Raw genomic sequence first — 16,565 nt, 5'->3', positions numbered from 1 at the left:
TACATTTTTCTGATAGCTGATTTAATCATCTCAATTAGGGCAGTGGGCCTATCTGCGAGTTGGCACAGGCTCAATGGGCTGAATGGCTTTCTTCCCTGCTGCAACCATTCTGTGATTCTATGAATTGATTTGTCTAAAGAGTAGAGGATTCAATTAAACTTGTGATTCTCGATATTTGAACTGTGTTCAGGACAATTGTGATCCTTATTGAGTTGTCAACCAATGATGCTCATTCTTCAAAGATCTGACTGGCTCTGGGAATCCATTCCCCTCCTCCCTTTACTTGATTGGTGCTCTGAGAAGCTGCAACTTCTGATTGGACATTTATCTAGGCTGCCGCGCCCTGGATTATCCAGCAGTATAAATTCAAGGGTTTGAGGTTGCCTAAATGTTAGTTTCGTACTTCATCAAAGTTTAGACTTCAATATTAAAAAAAAAAAATAAGATGGTTTCTCAAGTGCGGCAGAACTACCACCAGGACTGTGAGAATGCTGTCAACAAGCAGATCAACATGGAGCTCTATTCCTCCTATGTTTATTTCTCTATGGTGAATGTTGTATATTTGACCACTTTACAATGGTGGCTATGTAATGTGAATTGACTAAATTCTATGCTGTATTCTGATAACTTCTATTCCTTGCTATCTGGTTCTCCTCTGAAATGCCTTGTCTAGTGTGGAAGGTTCCAAATTTATACTGCTTATGGTAGATTTGGTTCCTTGGGATAAATTGGCCAGTAAAACTGGACCAGTTTTTCTCCTCCTTTGTACTATGTGAACTGTGTACTATGACCACGTCTCTTACTTTAAGGGGTCTGCTAACAGTTCTAGTAGTTCCCCTTAACTAGCCTGTAGAAAATATAGTTGGGTTAATAAACAATGATTCTGGTGACCAGAAGGGTATAAATCTTGAAGTTCCTTCACTAATTTCCAGAGCTACAATGAATATTGGGTGCCAAGATGAAGGTTCCAATTTTGAGCATGTTCAATCAAAGCTGAATTGGTGATCATGAAATGATGCAGCACAGGAGACCATTCAGTCCATTGTGCCTTGCTGACTGTTGGGTGGAGCGATACAACTTGTCCACTCCCTGCATGTTCCCATAGCCCTGTCTAGTATTTATCCAATTTTCTTTTGAATGTTGGCATTTAATCTGCTTCCACCACCCTTTCATGCCCTGTATGCATCTTAAATTTAAAATAAAAAATAGTAATTCCACTGGTTCTTTTGCGAATCACTAAGTTTCCAGATTTAGTTGTGAAATTATCCACTGTCTGTACAAGGTTAGCTAAGTAGGTAGTTTCCATTATAAGGCCCAGGATAATGGTCTGCCATGCAATATCCAACTATGCTTCTGATCTCTCCACAGTCCTTTGATCAGGATGATGTTGCCCTGCGTCACTTTGCTGAGTTCTTCAAGGAGCAGTCACATGAGGAACGTGAGCATGCTGAGAAACTGATGAAATTCCAGAATCGGCGAGGAGGACGGATCATCTTGGTGGACATTTGGATTTCATAAATGTGTGGCCTTCTGTCTGGCTCCCCTTGGACTGATTGGAACCAAACAATATGCAGGATAAACGAGCCATTTGGCTAAGCTGGTCTTTGCCGGTGTTGAGACTCCAGAGGGCCTCCTTCCACCTTGCTTCATCTCTCCCTGTCAGCATATTGTTCTAGTCCTTTCTCCCCATGCACTTGCCTTGCTTCCCCTTAAATATTCCCTTTTAAATTCACCTTCCATATAGTTCCAGTGGTGATGATGGCCTAGGCCATCAAATTGGTTCATGGTAATGTAGACTTTTTTGAATGTAGCCCTAATTTTGTTCCATACATCCTCATGTTTGTTTCATCCTGTGTAAGTGAACTGTTAAAATGTTATCTCCTTCCAGAAACCAGAGCAGGAAGAGTGGAGCAATGGTCTGGTTGCGATGCAGAGAGCTCTGCAGATGGAGAAGAATGTGAACCAGAGTCTGCTGGATCTGCACAAACTCTCCACTGAGAGCACCGACACTTGTGTAAGATTTTTTTTTTTAAATGATGTGGGCTTAGGTTGAGGAAACCTTTTCTTGAACCTAATTAAAAGTTCTCTGTGCACAATAGCTTTTGGTTGGGTGTTGTGGGGTGGTGGTAAGTGATGGGGAAAGTTGGCCTACTGTGGACAGTAACTAGTAAATGTGTCCCAGTGATCCCAAGATCTGAGAACTTATTGTACAGTAAGTTTAATCTAATGTAGTAATTCCATCAATCTCCATTGCACCACTTGACTATCCTCCAATTCAAAGGATTAAAATCCAAACTCTGAAGGGGAAGCTGACATTCCTTGATATCTACTGCTGGACATAACTGGTTTCCCTCTTTCAGTTGTGACTTCCTGGAGACCCACTACTTGGATGAACAAGTGAAGATGATCAAGAAGCTTGGCGATCACATCACCAACCTGAAGAGACTGGGAGCCCCTGAGAATGGCCTGGGAGAGTACCTGTTTGACAAGCACATCCTGGGGGAGTGTGACGAAACTGATTGGGATCAAGCTTATTGTGTTTAGTGCTTCCAATTTATATAATTGTGACCCCCGTGCTGTCAGGAATGATGGCTTGTGACTTTGTACAAAGAGATCTGAGACCTGAGCTCCTGATGTGAAATGTAACATAACTGTATATAAACTGTTCAACATGGGACTGGGTTTTGTCTCTTTTGTATGTTTGAGCAGTTACTTATTTTTTGATTAATGTTACTTTGCTCATATCAAAGCATTGCCTAAGGATTTAGTTTGAAATTTCATACATTAATGAGCCATGAGTTGGCCTGTGATTGACAGCTTACTATTTCCCAAATTGTCTTTGCCTCTCACTATCAAAAACTTTTCATCTGCCTGTGTTTGCAGCATTGCACAGAAAACTGGTGTTTATTTTGGACCTATTAGCATATCTTTCTGTTCCTGTGTTTATCTAACTTAACTTTTTTGCATTCAGAGTGAGAACTGTGGATAGCTCAGTAAACTAAACACACTGCTGCTATCGACTTCCTCTTAAACTATGTATTTAAGGGCAAGTGACGTCATACAGATCAGCAATGTCTGAGCTCAAGGCCAGCGTTTATTTCTATCTCCAATTGCCCTTGAGCGTGAGTCAACTGAGTGGCTTGCTCGGGCAGTTAAGCGTCAATCACCTGGATATGGGTCTGGAGTCCCATATAGGCCTGCTAGTGTAAGTCGGCAGATTTTCTTTCCCAAACATTACTGATATGGGTTTCATGATCACTGGTACTGTTACTAGTTGCTTATTTTTAGATGTCTTTGTTTAACAAAATTTAAATTATGCAGCTGCCAGGGTAGGTTTTGTCTCTTGGATCAGTGGATATATCTAAATACAATCCTCTGGAAAGAGTAAATGTATGAAGAAAAACACCGCCATTAAAATAGATACCTGTTCCATCAACTTTTAAACCCAATATTAGCAGCTCCTCCATATTTGCATTTAGTCTTGTTGTGCAATTCATACCAAAAGTAATCATCCTTTCCAAATCCCCTTGGCTCTTTGTTCCCTTCTCATTCATGAATGGATTCAAATGTTGTTGATGCTGGAGCTGCAATATTCCAAGGTTTGCAAGTTATGTGAGCAACTTTGCTGAGAATTGCACTGTGTGCAATTATATCGCAATCTTTAGTCTATCCATGTTAATGTCTTTTTTTTCAAAAATTTGTTGTGGGCTGTGGGCATCAGCCGAATGGATAGCATTTATTGCCCCTCCCAAATTGCCCATGAAAACGTGGTGGTAAGCTGCCTTCTTGCAGTCCTATGGTGAAGGTACATCCACAGTGCTGTTAAGGAGGGAGTACCATGATTTTGACCCAATGGCGATATATTTACAAGTCAGGATGGTGTGTAACTTGCAGGGGAAATTGTAGGTGATAGTGTTCCCATGTCCTTCTAGTTGGTAGAGCTCGCGGGTTGGCAGGTGCTGCTGAAGAAGCCTTATTGAGTTGCTGCAGCGCATCCTGTCGATGGTACACACTGCAACCATGGTACGCCGGTGGTGGAGGCAGTGAATGTTGACAGTGATGGATGGGGTGCCAATCAAGTGGGCTGCTTTGTCAGGGATGGTGTTGAGCTTCTGGGGAATTGTTGGAGCTGCACTCATCTAGGCAAGTGGAGAGTATTCCATCGCACTCCTGACTTGTGCCTTGTAGATGGTGGAAAGGCTTTGGGTTATCAGGAGGTGAGACACTCAACACAAAATACCCAGCCTCTGACCGGTCTTGTTGCCACAGTATTTATGTGGCTGGTCCAGTTAAATTTCTGGTCTTCAGTCCCACGCGACTGATCTTTGGGCATTCTGTGTGAAGGCGAGTGGGTAGGTCGGAAGGCTTCCTTTTCGGACTGCTGCTGGGCATTGCCAAGGTGGACATTAACCGGTCCAGGCAGCGGGCGGTCGAGGGTGGTGTTCATCCCTACTGCCTGCCTCTCTTCCATGGTTATGTTCAAGCCAGGGTGTCCACCGGTACGCTCGCGGCCTTCCGTGAGAGGTGGACGCCAGAGGGACTGGAGTGCACCATCACCCCCAGGAACAGAATTTATACTAGGTATGTCTAACCTCCTAATGCCCCATGGTTTAGTGAGTGTTAGTATTCCAGAATATGGTTTCACAACAGGTCAATCTCTTGCACTATTCTATAATATTTCTAGAGTGTCGTCAGCTGCACAACAAACTTTGTTATATCCATTCAATAAAAGTATTACAACAAAAATCAGGTATTTATTTTTAAATAAACTTCTCCGCCACGAACTCCGTTCCCCAGCAACGGACTCCATCCCTCTTCCTGGCCACTATCTGAGGCTGAACCAGACTGTTCACAACCATGCTATCCAATTTGACCCTGAGCTGAGGTTTCAACTCCATATCCTCTCCGTGGTGGACATGGCTCTTGATCATGTCCATCCATTTCCCGCAGCTCTGCTCTCACCCCTTCCCTCCCTCCCAGAACCACAATACTGTTCCCCTTGTCCACAACTTTTACCCCACCAGCCATCACATTCAATGGATAATCATCCACCATTTCCACCACTAACCTTCCCCTCCCCTTTCAGCATTCCTAAGGGACCTCTCCCTCCGTGACACCCTGGTCCACTCTTCAATCGCCTCCAACACTCCCTCCCTTTCCTGTAGCACATTCCTGTGAAGGAGATGCAACACCTGCTCTTTTATCTCCTCCCATCCCACTGTTCAGATCCTCAAACACTCCTTCCAGGTAAAACAGCGATTTACTTGTGTTTCAGTTCAATTTAGTATACTCTATTCGCAGCTCACGATGTGGTCTCCTCTACACTGAGAAGAGCAAATGCAGATTGGGTGACCGCTTTGCGAAATACCTCTGTTCAGTCCGCAATTGTGACCCAGATTTTCCGATCGTCTGTAAAGTTAATTCTCCATTCCACTCTCAATCTGACCTCTCTGTCCTCGGCCTCTTGCACTGTTCTAGTGAAGCTCAACATAAGCTCCTCAGCTTTTTATTAGGCACGTTACAACCTTCTGGACTCAACATCGAGTTCAACAATTTCAGATCAGAACCTCTGTCCATATTTTTTTCAGATAGCAGCTGTTGATGATCCTGCTGCACCCATTTACACCTCTTCTAGACCCATCTTTTGTTCCTTTACTTGTCCCATTGCATCTCCTTTTGCTTTGCATTTTCATACCTTTTGTCATTTGATCATTCCGGCCTTCCGCCCTATCACAGACCTTCCCTTTTGTTCTTTCCTCCCCTCCCCCACCCCTTTCCCTGCCCCTGCATTTGCTTAAAATCTGTTACATCACAAACCTTTTCCAATTCTGGTGAAATGTCATCCTGAAACATTAACTCTGTTTCTCTCTTCACAGATGCTGCCTGACCTGTTGAGTATTTCCAGCATTTTCTGTTTTTCTTTCAGATTTCCAGCACCCGCAGTATTTTGCTTTTGTTCCTTTTCTTCTTTTAAGTAACTGAACACATTTTCAGATCAATGTCGTGTGACCTTGCATTAAACAAGAATTACTACTGCTGAGAATATGATTGTGATCTTGATCAAACCTGATTTGCTTGGGCATGTGGCTGTTTTAATCTCTTCCCCTCCATAATATTGCCTTTGGTTCAGTGGTGGCCAAAGATGGTCACAGCTACAATTCTAATCTTAGCCTTTAACTGGTTTTAAAGTTGGGTGAACTGGAGAAAGAGATTTCAGTGTAATCTGGTCATGGTAAGACCTTGCCCCTTATGTTTGAACCACTTTGCCAAGGGTGTGCTGTTACAGTACAGAGTCTGCACCTTCTGAATATACAACCCCCAAGAATTACTGCTGAGAGTCTTTCTATTTTGGGAACAGCAGGAAAATGTTCGCTGAAACTGGTGTCGAACCAAAGCAAAAGGAACGCTGGATGAGGCCTCACTAAATGCACGTATCATATGGAAAGGAAGAATTGGTAACATAGTTAGATATCTTAATGTAAACTGCTAATCTATATACTACCAGCCTCTGTGAACTAGGCCAATGATCACAGAGAATGATTTAACATTGTGCAATATTCTCTTCCAGTCATATTCATCTAAATGTAATTATTGACGATAATGGAACAAAATAGTGAATTTGCAATTAATGGATATGAGCCTTTCCCATCAGTTATGAATTAATGAAACTGTTGTTTGAATTCAAATACCAGTGGTTACCAGGATGTAATAGGTGCGGAATCACCTCAGTCTCATTGCAGCCTTTAAACCGCCCTGACTCAAAGAGGGAAAGAGGAGATTCAGCTTTTGTTCAGCTATATGATCGAGGTACAATAGTGCAGTGGTTATGTTACTGGACTATGAATCCAGAGGCCTGGACCAATAATACACGGAATGTGAGTTTAAATCCCACCATCATTTGGATTCAGTTTAAAATGTAAAACAACCTGATATCAGTAACCATGGACTTTTCGGATTGTTGTAAAAATCCAACTGGCTCACTAATTTCCTTTTCGGGAAGGAGACCTGCTGTCCTTACCCAGTCTGGCTTCTATCTGACTCCATTTGCACAGTAATGTGGTTGATTCTTACATGAGAACATAAGAAATAGGAACAGGAGTAGACCATATGGCCCCACGAGCCTGCTCCACCGTTTAATAAGTTCATGGCTGATCTGATCATGGACTCAGCTCCACTTCCCTGCCCGCTCCTCATAACCCCTTATCCACTTATCGTTTAAGAAACTGTCTATTTCTGTCTTAAGTTTATTCAATGTCCCAGCTTCCAAAGCTCTCTGAGGCAGCAAATTCCTCAGATTTACAACCGTCTGAGAGAATAAATTTCTCCTCATCTCAGTTTTAAATGGGAAGCCCCTTATTCTAAGATCATGCCCCCTAGTTCTAGTCTCCCCCATCAGTGGAAACATCCCTTCTGCATCCACCTTATCAAGCCCCCTCATAATCTTATATGTTTCGATAAGATCACCTCTCATTCTTCTGAATTCCAATGAGTAGAGGCACAACCTTCTCAAACTTTCCTCATATGTCAACCCCCTCATCTCTGGAATCAACCTAGTGAACTTTCTCTGAACTGCCTCCAAAGCAAGTACACCCTTTCGTAAATATGGAAACCAAAACTGCACGCAGTATTCGAGGTGTGGCCTCAGCAATACCCTGTAGAGCTGTAGTAAGACTTCCCTGCTTTTATACTCCATCCCCTTTGCAATAAAGGCCAAGATTCCATTGGCCTTCCTAATCACGTGCTACACCTGTATACTATCCTTTTGTGTTTCATGCACAAGTATCCCCAGGTCCCACTGTACTGAAGCACTTTGCAATCTTTTTTCCATTTAAATAATATATTGCTCTTTGATTATTTTTCTGCCAAAGTACAAGACCTCACACTTTCCAACATTATACTCCATCTGTCAAATTTTCTCCATTCACTTAGCCTGTCTATGTATTTTTGTGTCCTCCTCACACATTGCTTTTCCTCCCATCTTTGTATCATCAGCAAACTTGGCTACATTACACTCAGTCCCTTCTTTCAAGTCGTTAATATAGATTGTAAATAGTTGGCATCCCAGCATTCATCACTGTGGCACCCCACTAGTTACTGATTGCCAACCAGAGAATGAACCATTTATCTCGACTCTCTGTTTTCTGTTAGTTAGCTAATCCTCTATGCATGCTAATATATTACCCCCAACCCTGTGAACTTTTATCTTGTGCAATAACCTTTTATGTGGCAACTTGTCAAATACCTTCTGGAATTCCAAATACACCACATCCACTGGTTCCCCTTTATCCATCCTGTTTGTTACAGCCTCAAAAAATTCCAACAAACGTTCTCTGAAGTGACCGAGCAAGGTGTCTCTCAACCATTGAGTACCTGAACATGGTTCAAAGAAGGAGTCTCACCAGCACCTTCTCAGGGCAACTAGGGATAGGCAATGAATGTCGGCCTTGCCAGCGACATCCAAACTTGGGCATGTTACGAAGTTCAAAGCAATGAGACCAAATCTCCAGTAGTTCCTCCTACAGTTACCTGGCTGCTTTCTCCATCTATTCAGCCTGTCTTCCCCTTGCTGTGCAGCACTTGGCTCAAGCTCCTGCTGTTTGTATCAATCTTGTTTCATATTTCCCAACCTCTCTCTGCGCTCAGCTCTAACACGTGGTCTAACACGAGAGATGAGACTGGGATCACCGGAGGCAGATAAATTGGAGATTTCACAGATGATTGAGTTAGTTATTGGCAGAGTGGGTAACTGAGAGCTTTTTGTTTCGGGCATCAGTCAGGTGGACTCAGTGGGTAGCACTCTCGTCTATGAGTGAGAAGGTTGTGGGTTCAAGTCCCCACTCCAGAGATGTGAACACAGAATCTCGGCTGACACTACAGTGCAGTCATGAGGGAGTGCTGCTCTGTCGGAGTTGTCGTTTTTCAGATGAGATGTTCAACCGTGGCCCTGACTGCCCTCTGAGCTGGACATAACAGATCCCATAGCAATACTTTGAAGAAGAGCAGGGGAGTTATCCCCGGTGACCTGGCCAATATTTATTCCTCAACCAATGTCACTGAAAACAGATAATGTGGTCATGTTCACCTTGCTGTTTGTGGGGCCTTGCTGCGTGCAAATTGGCTGCCATATTTCCTACATTACAACAGTCACTGTGCTTCAAAAGGTACTTCATTGGCTGTGAAGCGGTCAGGGTCTGCCTGAGATTGTGAAAGGCGCTATATAAATGCAAGTCTTCCGTTTTGGCCTGCAGTCTATTTCATTGCTTCTAAAATTTAATGATAAAAAACACGAACTGAACATCCTATGGTCCCTTCCACATTCTAGCTGATGTGTGTACTGGTGCTCACGAAACTTGGAAGTGATGGAGTATCTGAGCACTTGTGTTTGACACATTTATCACGAGCACTTTGAATTCATCTGACCCACTGTTGGTTCCTTTGCACACTCACTGATCTGTTTGGATGTTGCAGCAAATCCGCAGATACCTGCAAATGACCAACCCACACAACCATCCAGAACTATTAAAAAGACACTAACTCGCAAACAACAGAGGATTCAATGAACCTTTCAAGGTGGCCATTAACTGGTCCAGGCAGAGCACGGTCGATGGGGTGTTCTCTCCGGCTGCCTGTCTCTCTTCTGCGGCTAAGTCCGTGCCCGGGTGTCCGTGGAGAGGGACCACGCGGTGTCTGCCGGTATGCTGGAGGCTTTCCATGAACGGTGGGCACCAGAGGGACTGGAGTGCAGCGTGGATACAGGACACTAAATTATAATTTTAAAAGTGCTTGTTAGTTTTGTCATATTTGGAACTTATTATTTATTCATCCTTATAAAGGGGACACATGTTTTAATTTTTTCCCAATTGATTAGCCTAAAGAGTAGAGGATTCCTTTAAACCTGTGATTCTGAATATTTGAACTGTGTTTGAGGAAAGTTAGGACAGTTGAGATCCTCATTGAGTTGTCAACCACTGATGCTCATTCATCAAAGATCTGACTGGCTCTGGGAGTCCAGCTCCCCTCCTCCCTTTAGTTGATTGGTGCTCTGAGAGGCTGCAACTTCTGATTGGGTAATGAGGAATGTCACTTATCATCTAACCTGCCACACCCTGGATTATCCAGCAGTATAAATACAGGAGTTTGCGGTTGGTTAAATCTTCGCTTGTTGCTTCAACAAACTTTGTTTTGGGAAAAAGAATCAAGATGGTCTCTCAAGTGCATCAGAACTATCAGCAGGATTGTGAGGATGCTGTCAACAAGCAGATCAACATGGAGCTCTATTCCTCCTATGTTTATCTCTCTATGGTGTGTTTTGCCTTTTAGACTAATTCACAATGGCAACTATTTAATGTGAGTTTATTAAATTGTGTTGTATCCAGTCCACTTATTGGGCCCAATTTTGGCCAACCCATATTTTTGGGGCACTGACCCTTTATACGCTGGAAAGGCTGCCAATAAACTTACTTGGTATCTTGGCCCCTCTGCTGAGTGTCTTTGGTGCCCTGGAGCGGTGTCCATGGTGGAGTGGGGAGTGGGAGGGGCCGAGTTACAGCTCTGCACTGAAAACACTGTTGACAGCTGTCGCATGCACAGTGGAGTCTGTGTGCATGCTCCTCATTCTCCCAGCATGTCCTACAAGCTGTCAGCAGGCCCTGATATCTTCCGCCCCGCCACCCAGCTGTGATTGAATGGTCGCCCGCATCTGAGTGCAGCCCAGACTGGCAGAACCCTACCTGAGATGCTGCCCACCCCAGCCTTTCCTCTTCCCAAACCCTCCCCCAGCTTTCCAATGCATCTTTGCCGGATGCCCCATCCCATGCCAAATGGCCTGCTGTACAGGCTGGCCCGCTACCTTTCCCAGCTCAAGCTAGGATTTACTTCAAATATTTAATTGTTGTTCAATTGTTTACCTGAATTCTTTATTTTTATTTAGTTATTTTAACAACTTTTTATTTGTAATTGGTGCTTGGGTGCAGGTCCTTACTTACCTGCGCTGATTTCTTAACTGCCTGCAACGTTTTTCAGAGCTGGCCACATACACTGACCTCAGTCGATTTTGGTTTAAATGTTAGCTGGCCAAAGAGCCATAAATGGCCAAAACTGGTGGAAGTGTCTGGGACTGCCCCCTACTTGGGGGCAAAAAAAAAATGTACCTCGCTAAATTACTCTGGAGCAAGTTTATTGGGCAAAATCGGGTGTTTTAACTTGCGTCGGGAAAAACCAACTTACTCCAAATAAAATGATGTGAGTCATGGCCAAAAGTGGGCCCATTCTGAGTATCCTGGCAACTTTTGAGCTTGAAGTGTATGTGGAGAATATTCTGCACTCCCTGCATGGAATTCAGAATTTGTATCCTCATTCTAAATCACTGCGGGTCTTTCTCTACCTTTGCAATGAGGGGATGTAATTTTAAAATGAGTTGGACCATGTAGGAGGGAAGTCAGGAAGCATTTGTTCCTGCAAGGATGGTGGAAATCTAGAATACATTCCTTTGCATCCAGCCTACCCCCGCACCCCCCCCCCCCCAACCCCAAACCCTCCTGTCCACTTGTAAAAAAGAAATCAAGGCTTTGATGCTATGCTGTGGTTTTTCATTGGGTTAAAGGTTCAGTGGTGATTGTGCACGCTTGAAAGAAAGCAAAATATTGAGGTTGAATTACTGTACATGATTCTGCAATATAATACCAAACTACTCTTCTGATATTCCTCCCCCCCCCCCCCCATAGTCTTATTACTTTGACTGGGATGATGTTGCCCTGCGTCACTTTGCTGAGTTCTTCAAGGAGCAGTCACATGAGGAACGTGAGCATGCTGAGAAACTGATGGAATTCCAGAATCGGCGTGGAGGACGGATCATCTTGGCGGACATCAAGGTTGGATACAATAAAGGAGTGGCTTTCTGTCCGGCTCCCCTTAGACTGAATGTTCCAAATACATTGTAAAGCAATTATTTTCCATTTACAGGACTCTGGACATTTGGCCAAACTGGTCTTTGCTGCTGTTTATATTTCAGCGAGCCTCCTCCCATATTGCTTTATCTCACCCTCCTCTATCAGCATATTATTGTTCTGTTCCTTTCTCCCCATGCACCTGCCTAGCTTCCCTTTAAATACATCTATGCTTTTTACTTGACCAATATGATTCCAGTGGTTGTTAGCTTAACAGCAATTTTATATTCTAACACATAGATTCATGTTAATGTATACTTTTGATTGCATCCCTAATTTCAATGCTTTCTAATGTTTGCACTGACAACAGATTAAACAATGTTTGAATTTTTTTTCTCCAGAAACCAGAGCAGGATGAGTGGAGCAATGGTCTGGAGGTGATGCAGAAAGCTCTGCAGATGGAGAAGAATGTGAACCAGAGTCTGCTGGATCTGCACAAACTCTCCACTGGGAGCACCGACCCTCATGTAAGTTCCTAATGATTTAATGTGGGCTTTTGGTTAAGTTGGAGGTTTTGGAACCTTGCTGTTTTGGCGTCGACTTATAAGATCTCCCTGCTTAATAGCTTTGTGCAGGTGTCGTTTTTTTTGTTTGGGAAGGGACGGGGGAAGTTGGCCGACCGTGGACAGTGACTAGCAAATGTGTCCCAGTGATGCCAAGATCTGAGCACCAATTGTGCAGCATGTTTAATCTAATGATGCAGTAATTCCATCAATCTCAATTGCACCACTTGACTATCCTCCAGTTGAAAGGATTAAAATCCAAACTCTGAAGGGGAAGCTGACATTCCTTGATATCTGCTGCTGGACATAACTAGTTTCCCTCTTTCAGTTGTGTGACTTCCTGGAGACCCACTACTTGGATGAACAAGTGAAGATGATCAAGAAGCTTGGAGATCACATCACCAACCTGAAGAGACTGGGAGCCCCTGAGAATGGCCTGGGAGAGTACCTGTTTGACAAGCACACTCTGGGTGGGAGTGACTAAACTGTCTGACTGACTGGATCAAGATTATTGTGTTTAGTACTTGTATGTATAATAACTGGGACCCCTGTTCTGTAAGGAATGATGGCTTGTGATGTTGGACAAAGATCTGAGACTGAAGCTCTTGGTGTGAAATATAACATAACTGTAAATAAACTGTTCAACATTGGACTGGGTTTTGTCTCCTTGTATGTTTTGAGTGGTTGTTAAATTAAAAATAACATGACTGACATCAGACAAGAATTACACTGAGTTGTGCAACTGTGTTATGGGTTTCAGTTGTATGAAATTTGTTTTTCCTCTGGGGTTTGAGTTGTACATTCAGACACTTGTTACAGGGTGTGAAATGGATGAGGGTGTGTTCAGACCATTAACAGGCACATGAGATATTGATTGAGGGGGGGCAAATCATGGTCACAGGTAGGTTTTAGTGAGTGTCTTAAATAGGTTCAGAGAGGGAATGGCAGTGCATGGTATCTAGTTAGCAGATTAAAAATACCTGTTCCCACGAGTGTACATTCTCTCTGCCATTACATAATTGATAACTCCATACAACAAAATAAAGGTTGTTGTAACAAGTTAAACACCGGCAATGTTTCCCACTCAATCAGTCTTACCATTTCAGATCAGTAAAAGGAAAAAGTCCAGGATTAGCATCCTATTTAATAAGAATATTGGCCCTGGAATTAGCAGTTTGTATTCAGTCACTGCTGCCGATCCTGTTCAGTTATTATTGCAGGTTGTTTCGTAACTGAACTCACCACCGCTGCTGTAAACTTCCTGTTAAGCTTTGTAAGCAGACTAGCAACTGCTGTACAGACCATGAGTGTCCGAGTGCATTGAACCCTGGGGACAATTGGATGAGGGAAAGCAATAATTGGTATCCGCTTGCTGTCACAGCTTCATTGGTTAGTGTGGATACCCTCGTGTGGTGGTTCTGGGACAGCTTATCTTCTGCCCGCTCCGATCATGATCGAATAACTTAGCCTCCTGATCAATGCTCACATGAATAAGGTATTGAAGACCTGCCAGTGACGTTGGCCTCTATTTCCCACAGTTATACTCCAACCCCTTTCCCTCACTCGCAGATCCACGCTGCAGTTCCCCTTGTTCTCACCTTCCCTACCACGAGTGTCCACATTCAACGAATCATCCTCTGCCTTTTCTGCAACTTCGTGCAATCCTACTCGCTAACACATCTTCCCTTTCCCTCCCCTTTCAGCATTGTGAAGTGACCTGTCCGGCCGTGACACTCTGGTCCTCAATCACCCAAAAGACCTCCTTCCTTTCCCACGGTACATTCCTGTGAAAATGCAGGAGATGCAACACCTGTCCCTTTACCTCCTCTCTTCCCACTGTTCAGAGCACCAAACACTCCTAGTTCAAACAGCGAATTAATTGTACTCCATGCAATTTAGTATACTGTTTTTGCTGCTTGATGTCATGTATCTTACATTATTATATATAACTGTATCCTAACATGCTATACATGACTATAATAAGATATGACCTGTAACCACCAGCATACCTTACCACCAGGGGTGCACTTCCAAGAGACAGGTATATAAGGACAGATCTTGGGCAAGTGCAGCATTCCAGAGCTGTGAAATAAAGGTGCAGGTCCAGAGTGACCTTGACTTCACTATATGCCTCGTGTGAATCTGTACTGAGGGGACAGGACTTTACACTCACAATGCGGTCTCCGCTACATTGGGGAGACTAAATCCTCTTTTCTTCTTCGACAGTCCCTCGGAGTCGAGGATGACTTGCTTCCACACTCAAAATGAGTTCTCTGGTGACTGAAGAGTTCAACGTGATGTGTAAATTCTCTGTCACAGGTGGGGCAGATGGTGGTGTGGTGGAACGAGAGAGTGGGTTGCTGTGCGCTCCTTCCGCTGTCGATGATTGGCTTGAGCTTGCTCTCGGCAAGAGACTTGAGTTGTTCAGTGCCTTCCAGGATGTGTTTCCTCCACTTTGGGCGGTCTTGAGCCAGGGATTAGCAGGTGTCGATGAGGATGTTATACTTTTCAAGGAGACTTTGAAGCATTTCCTCTGCCCACCTGCGGCTCACTTGCCGTGTAGGAGCTCCAAGTGTTTTGGGAGTCTCGTGTCAGACATACGGACGATGTGGCCCGTCCAGCGGAGCTGATCAAGTGTAGTCAATGCTTCGATGCTGGGGATGTTGGCCTGAGTGAGGACACTGATGTTGGTGTGCCTATCCTGCCAATGGATTTGCAGAATCTCGCGCATTCAAGATTGGTGGTACTTCTCCAGTGTTTTGAGATGCCTGCTGTACATAGTCCATGTCTCTGAGCCATATAGAAGGGCGGTTATTACCACTGCTCTGTAGACCATGAGCTTGGTGCTGAGTTTGAGGTCCTGGTCTTGAAACACTCTCTTCCTCAGGCAACCGAAGACTGCACTGAAGGTGCGTTGGACCTCGTCGTCGATGTCTGCCCTTGTTGAGAGTAGGCATTGGGGAGACCAAATGCAGATTGGGTGACCGCTTTGCAAAACACCTCTGTTCAGTCTGCAAATTCCGGTCACCTGTCACTTTAATTCTCCGCTCCCTTCCCAGTCTGACCTCTCTGTTATCGGCCTCTTACACTGTTCCAACAAAGCTCAACATAAGCTCCTCAGCTTTCTATTAGGCACGTTATAGCCTTCTGGACTCAGCATCGAGTTCAACAATTTCAGACCAAAACCTCTGTTCCTATCTTTTTCAGCTGGTGGCTGTTGATGATCCTGCTGCACCCATTTACATCTCTTCTAGACCCAACTTTTGTTCCTTTACTTGTCCCATTGCATCTCCTTTTGCTTTGTACTTTCATACCTTTTGTCATTTAATCACTCCGGCCTTCCACCCGATCACAAACCTTCCCTTTTGTTCTTTCCTTCCCTCCCCCACCCCTTTCCCTCTTTCTGCACTTGCTTAAAATATGTTACATCTCCAACTTTTTCCAGTTCAGACAAAATGTCATCAACCTGAAATGTTAACTCTGTTTCTCTCTTCATAGATGCTGACTGACCTGTTGAGTATTTCCAGCATCTTCTGTTTTTCTTTCAGGTTTCCAGCCCCCGCCGTATTTTGCTTTTGTTCCTTTACTTCCTTTAAGTAACTGAGCACATTTTCAGATCAATGTCGTGTGACCTTGCATTAAACAAGAGCTACTTCTGCTGAGAAATAGGTTGTGATCTTGGTCAAACCTGATTTGCTTGGGCATTGTCATGTATCTTACTTTATTATATGTAACTTTATCCTAACATGCTATACATGACTGTAATAAGATATGACCTGTAACCACCAGCATACCTTATCACCAGGGGTGCACTTGCAAGAGACAGGTATATAAGGACAGGTCTCACGCAAGTGCAGCAGGCCAGAGCTGTGAAATGAAGGTGCAGGTCCAGAGTGACCTTGATTTTACTACATGCCTCATGTGAATCTGTACTGAGGGGACAGGACTTTACAGTGGCGACGAGTTACGGGATTACAGAATACACAAAATGGCGAACAATGGATCAGATGAAAAGTACAATGCGGGAGACAATTGGGAGGACTTTATAGAAAGGCTCCAGCAAAGCTTTGTAACCAAAGACTAGTTAGGCGACGATAAGGCAGACAAGAGAAGAGCC

At 43.9% G+C, this 16,565-nt stretch overlaps 2 protein-coding genes across 2 annotated transcripts; both read left to right on the top strand.

Annotated features, from left to right (window-relative positions):
- Positions 1-445: 445 nt before the first annotated feature.
- On the top strand, positions 446-2,544 carry LOC139262510 (ferritin heavy chain B-like). Its single transcript, XM_070877687.1, has 4 exons — positions 446-553; positions 1,369-1,504; positions 1,884-2,016; positions 2,361-2,544. Exons 1-4 carry the CDS (start codon positions 446-448, stop codon positions 2,542-2,544), a joined length of 561 nt encoding a protein of 186 aa, XP_070733788.1.
- Positions 2,545-10,200: 7,656 nt separating this feature from the next.
- On the top strand, positions 10,201-12,932 carry LOC139262179 (ferritin heavy chain B-like). The gene is made up of 4 exons (XM_070877324.1): positions 10,201-10,302; positions 11,724-11,870; positions 12,287-12,412; positions 12,777-12,932. Exons 1-4 carry the CDS (start codon positions 10,201-10,203, stop codon positions 12,930-12,932), a joined length of 531 nt encoding a protein of 176 aa, XP_070733425.1.
- Positions 12,933-16,565: the final 3,633 nt, after the last annotated feature.

Source organism: Pristiophorus japonicus, chromosome 4 (genome assembly GCF_044704955.1).
Source record: "Pristiophorus japonicus isolate sPriJap1 chromosome 4, sPriJap1.hap1, whole genome shotgun sequence".
Lineage (NCBI taxonomy): Eukaryota > Metazoa > Chordata > Chondrichthyes > Pristiophoridae > Pristiophorus > Pristiophorus japonicus.
Note: the sequence above shows the minus strand (reverse complement) of the source record. Positions and strands in the feature narration are given on the sequence as shown.

Coding starts and splice junctions, on each gene's coding strand:
- LOC139262510 (XM_070877687.1), top strand. CDS start 446: ATGGTTTCTCAAGTGCGGCAGAACTACCACCAGGACTGTGAGAATGCT. Junction 1,505..1,883: donor ACGGATCATCTTGGTGGACA/TTTGGATTTCAT, acceptor ATGTTATCTCCT/TCCAGAAACCAGAGCAGGAA. Junction 2,017..2,360: donor GAGAGCACCGACACTTGTGT/AAGATTTTTTTT, acceptor TCCCTCTTTCAG/TTGTGACTTCCTGGAGACCC.
- LOC139262179 (XM_070877324.1), top strand. CDS start 10,201: ATGGTCTCTCAAGTGCATCAGAACTATCAGCAGGATTGTGAGGATGCT. Junction 10,303..11,723: donor CCTATGTTTATCTCTCTATG/GTGTGTTTTGCC, acceptor CCCCCCCCATAG/TCTTATTACTTTGACTGGGA. Junction 12,413..12,776: donor CTGGGAGCACCGACCCTCAT/GTAAGTTCCTAA, acceptor TCCCTCTTTCAG/TTGTGTGACTTCCTGGAGAC.